At 46.9% G+C, this 5,000-nt stretch overlaps 1 protein-coding gene across 1 annotated transcript in view; it reads right to left on the minus strand.

Moving 5' to 3' along the window:
* uvrag (UV radiation resistance associated gene) overlaps positions 1 to 5,000 on the minus strand; it is a 289,705-nt gene that overhangs the window by 197,666 nt on the left and 87,039 nt on the right. Inside the window, exon 8 of the mRNA XM_063202750.1 lies at positions 4,367 to 4,496. Coding sequence (XP_063058820.1) covers positions 4,367 to 4,496 — 130 coding nt within the window. The remainder of the gene's footprint in view (positions 1 to 4,366; positions 4,497 to 5,000) is intronic.

The raw sequence follows: 5,000 nt of genomic DNA on the forward strand, positions 1-5,000 counted from the left end.
GTCCTGTCCTGTGAGGTAGGGTGGGGTGGGATGTGGGGTTGTTTTGGTGGATGTGTGGGCCATGGTTGGTTCAATAAAGGGATTTTAAAAGTCTCTAATACCCTGTCCTGTCCTGTGTGGCTTTTCTTGATAGGCATCTCCATCTGAGGATCTCCTTCTGGCCTCACATGTCAGCTGGCAGCTGTGTTGCCGCTAGCGATGGTGGGCAGGATGGGATAGGATAGGATCTGACCTGTTTGTCATGCTGAGCTCTAAAGTGGCCGTGTCCATGTTTAGGAACTCTAGGATGACGGGATTAGGCACCTCTCTCTCTCTTTCTACCTCCCTCTGTTTTCACCTCTCTCTCTCTCTCTCTCTCTCTCTCTCTCTCTCTCTCTCTCTCTCTCTCTCTGACAAAGGAGAGTGGGGATGGATCAACTCCAAACAGTATGCATGGGGGTGCCGGCCGGACAATCTGTTCAATCTTTAACCACCTTCCCTCTTTTAATCTCTCTCTCCCTCTCTCTCTCCCTCTTTTCATCTCTCTCTCCATCACCCTCTCTCTCTCTCCCTCTTTTCATCTCTCTCTCCATATCCCTCTCTCTCGAATAACAGGGTCAAACCAGCAAAGTCTTCACCACTCAAAGACACGCACACGCACGCACAGCTTTAATCAATCAAATGGGTTGCTCAAACCAATATGAATTGACTGCTCCACAACCTATCCATTCACACAAAACAAAAACACAGAGTTGGAACAAACATTGTCCAACGTCAATGTCCATTGGACTTGCCTTGGTTGGCAGCCTAGAGCTGCAAGGGAATAGCTCTCACAAACGTATTTCAAAGTGAAACCTTTGACGACTGCAACACAACACAACGAAGCCAAACGCAGGCTTATATGTGGTTTTGAGTTTGTCAGTCAGTGAGAAAAAACAGCATGCAAGAGAACAGGTGTTTGTCCCAAAACAGAACAAGTATTTCAAACCATTGAGGATTGCAAAACAATGCACAAAACAAGTCCAAACACAGATTTGGAAGTGATTTTGAGCATGACTTTATCAATCAGGAAGCCGTCATAAATTTAGGCCAAACCTTTGATGGTTGCTTGCAACAAGGGAGGCAACAAATCCCCCACACAAGTTTGGATGTGATGGTGAGTTTGTCGGTGAGCAACAGCAGCTTTACAACAGGATTTACAACACAGGCGTCAGGGCCGCCGACAGCTTTTGTTGGGACCCAGGACAAAGTCATCTGAAAGGACCCCCCAACTCAATACATACAATGTAATTAATGGCCCTCTATAACCCTGGGCCCGGGACAACACACCCGTTTGTCCCGCACCTGTTGGCGGGCCTGACAGGCGTTTCATGCTGCAATAGCAACTGTGACCAACGGAGAACAGAACTGGTCCAGATCATATCAAACCCCTGTTTCACTCAAAACTGAATCACATCGACAATGCGAAAAACACATCAGATGCAAATTTCAGATGCAAATGTGGATCGTTAACAAGCAACAAGACGAATCGTGCTGCAAGACAGGGAGTGCAACAGAGAGAGAGAGAGAGAGAGAGAGAGAGAGAGAGAGAGAGAGACTGCCTTGAATGAATTATAATTCTCGTTGTGTGTTCTGGGCGGCCTGGCCAAAACTGTCCATCACACCAGAATCAAAGCGTGTAACTGGGAGGTCCGGTTCCTAGCTCGTAGCAAATCGAAGACAATGTACAGGAATCCGTGTCTAAAACCTTATCTAAAACGAGAACACGTTCAGAAAGCATTCCAAATTAAAGGAATCCGTGCATAATCGCTATCTAAAATAAGACCATGTTCGTACAGCAATCCAATTGAATGAAAGGAAATCTGTGAAATCTTCATCTAAAATAAGAACGTGTTTCATCGAGGCCGATCCCTTTTCATCCTTATCTCCAATGGGAGACATATTAGCCAAATAAGCGTCCTCTGCCTCCCGCTCCATTGTGCAGGCTACATCTGAGAGTAGCGTTATAGGCTAGATGTATGCTGTGTATTTGCACAGCACGCGCCCCCCATTGCTATCGCGTGTGTGTGTGGGGGGCTCCCAAAGTGGACTCCAGGGAGAGGTAAATACTGTCCGTGTGTACAAGTGTGTGTGTGTGTGTGTGTGTGTGTGTGTGTGTGTGTGTGTGTGTGTGTGTGTGTGTGTGTGTGTGTGTGTGTGTGTGTGTGCATGTTCATGTGTGTGTGTGTGTGTGTGTGTGTGTGCGTATGAATATGTGGATGTGTGTATATGTGTGTGCGTGCGCGTGTGTGTATGTGTGTGCGTGCGTTTCAGAGATGTTTTGAGAGGGTTTATATGGCTGATGAGATTTTATAGATGTCTGCACAGTAGATCCTTCACGGTGCTGAATGGACATTACAAGTACAGTACACTATGTACAGTATGTACAGAATGGCAAGTATGTAAAGACACACACACACACACGAGAGCGTTTATATGCAGTTCAAGGGGGTTATTACAGAAAACTTCCTATCGCATGTCAAAAGTTAAGCTAGGACGAGCGGAGATCAGATTTTTTTCCAATTTGTTATCATTACAGAAACTCCACACTAACTCCTAATTTAGGAATCTTATCTTATCTTTGGAAATCCTACCTTATCTTGAGTTAGAAATCCTAAGTAAGTGATCTAAACATCTACTATCGACTTTTCCGTCTACACTGAACTACAGTATTACCTGACAACAAATGCACCGCTACCTAGCAACAGTGCGACACGCAAGCTAGAACAACATTTTTCAGATAGGACAGTGGAGGAGAGACATGAAGTGAGATGAGAGAGAGAGAGAGAGAGAGAGAGAGAGAGAGAGAGAGAGAGAGAGAGAGAGAGAGAGAGAGAGAGAGAGAGAGAGAGACAAGGAAGAATCGGAAAATGAACCGGGGCCTGGAATCAAACCTGGGTCGCCCGCCTAGCAGTCCGGTGCCCAGCCCTTTGAGCCATAAACACATAAACCGTATAAACACACTCACAGGGTTCCCACACCTTTTTCATGAACAAATTCAAGCACTTTTCCGGCAACCTCTCAAGCACCAAATTTTCAGTTTTCCAGCACTTTTAAACGGATGCGTTAAGGGGGTGTGGGGGTGTCTCCCCCAGAAAATGTAGTGTTTTTAAGATGCAATTTCCTGCATTTTAATCAATTTTAGGGTGTCGAATGACAAATCCCATCTGACATCTCAGATTTTTGATGTACCTCCTGAACATTTTTTTTCCATCATTTGGCTTACTGAGTTTGACTTGACACAAATTTCGAGCATTTTCAAGCACTTCACCAAGCATTCAAGCATTTTCACAACCTTGAAAACACTTCATTGAAATTCAAGCATTTTCAAAGAATTCAAGCACCAGTGGGAACCCTGCACTAAATGTGTAGACAGGCAGTCAGCATGACACAGCCTTTGGGAGTGTCATGGGGATTTCATGTTGTGGACGTGTCTTAGTGCTTAATTTAGGGCTTAACATGCTGCTTACCTCTCGTTTTCTACCTTACCTGTCTGGCTTACTGTGCATGCTGCAGAAAGGGTTCATAGTCGGTGTGTGTGTGTGTGTGTGTGTGTGTGTGTGTGTGTGTGTGTGTGTGTGTGTGTGTGTGTGTGTGTGTGTGTGTGTGTGTGTGTGTGTGTGTGTGTGTGTGTGTGTGTTACCTTTCTTCATCAGCTGTGTGTGTTCTTTGTGCTGTGCCTCTGTCTCCCGTGCGAGTGCCTCCTGTGTGTGTGTGTGTGTGTGTGTGTGTGTGTGTGTGTGTGTGTGTGTGTGTGTGTGTGTGTGTGTGTGTGTGTGTGTGTGTGTTACCTTTCTTCATCAGCTGTGTGTGTTCTTTGTGCTGTGCCTCTGTCTCCCGTGCGAGTGCCTTCCGTTGCCTCTCCAGTTCGCTCCGCAGCTACTGCCCCGTGTGTGTGTGTGTGTGTGTGTGTGTGTGTGTGTGTGTGTGTGTGTGTTACCTTTCTTCATCAGCTGTGTGTGTTCTTTGTGCTGTGCCTCTGTCTCCCGTGCGAGTGCCTCCTGTGTGTGTGTGTGTGTGTGTGTGTGTGTGTGTTACCTTTCTTCATGAGCTGTGTGTGTTCCTTGTGCTGTGCCTCTGTCTCCCGTGCGAGTGCCTTCCGCTGCCTCTCCAATTCACTCCGCAGCTACTGCCCCGTGTGTGTGTGTGTGTGTGTGTGTGTGTGTGTGTGTGTGTGTGTGTGTGTGTGTTTGTTACCTTTCTTCATGAGCTGTGTGTGTTCTTTGTGCTGTGCCTCTGTCTCCCGTGCGAGTGCCTCCCGCTGCCTCTCCAATTCACTCCGCAGCTACTGCCCCGTGTGTGTGTGTGTGTGTGTGTGTGTGTGTGTGTGTGTGTGTGTGTGTGTTACCTTTCTTCATGAGCTGTGTGTGTTCCTTGTGCTGTGCCTCTGTCTCGCGTGCGAGTGCCTTCCGCTGCCTCTCCAGTTCACTCCGCAGCACGCTGATCCGCAGGTGGCGACATTCACGCTCCTTCTTCTGCTAAGGAGAGACCAACACACACACACACACACACATGCGCACGCACACGCGCACGCACACACGCGCGCACGCGCACTCACACACATACACACAGACAGACAGACAGACACACGCACACACGTACGCGCACACACACACACACGCACGCACGCACGCACGCACGCACGGGAAAACACACAGACACGCACACACACGCATAGACACACACAGACAGACAGACACACACACACGATAGCAAGAGACACAATGAGTCAAGGATAGACTAACACACACAAACGTTCCATGACATACTGTTTTGAAACACATATATTTACCATATTTTACAATAATTTTACCCTATATTCGGACCATAAGGCGCATATAAAATCATAAAATATTGTCAAAAATTGACAGAGCGTCTTATAAGCCAGTGTGTCTAATGTGTAAAAAAAAATCATGGCCGCGACACTCTGTCGATATTTTACTTTTTACTTATTTTACCGACCTCAGGGGAAAACGGGTCTG

The sequence above is a fragment of the Engraulis encrasicolus genome, chromosome 7, assembly GCF_034702125.1.
Source record: "Engraulis encrasicolus isolate BLACKSEA-1 chromosome 7, IST_EnEncr_1.0, whole genome shotgun sequence".
In the NCBI taxonomy this organism is placed as follows: Eukaryota; Metazoa; Chordata; class Actinopteri; order Clupeiformes; family Engraulidae; genus Engraulis; species Engraulis encrasicolus.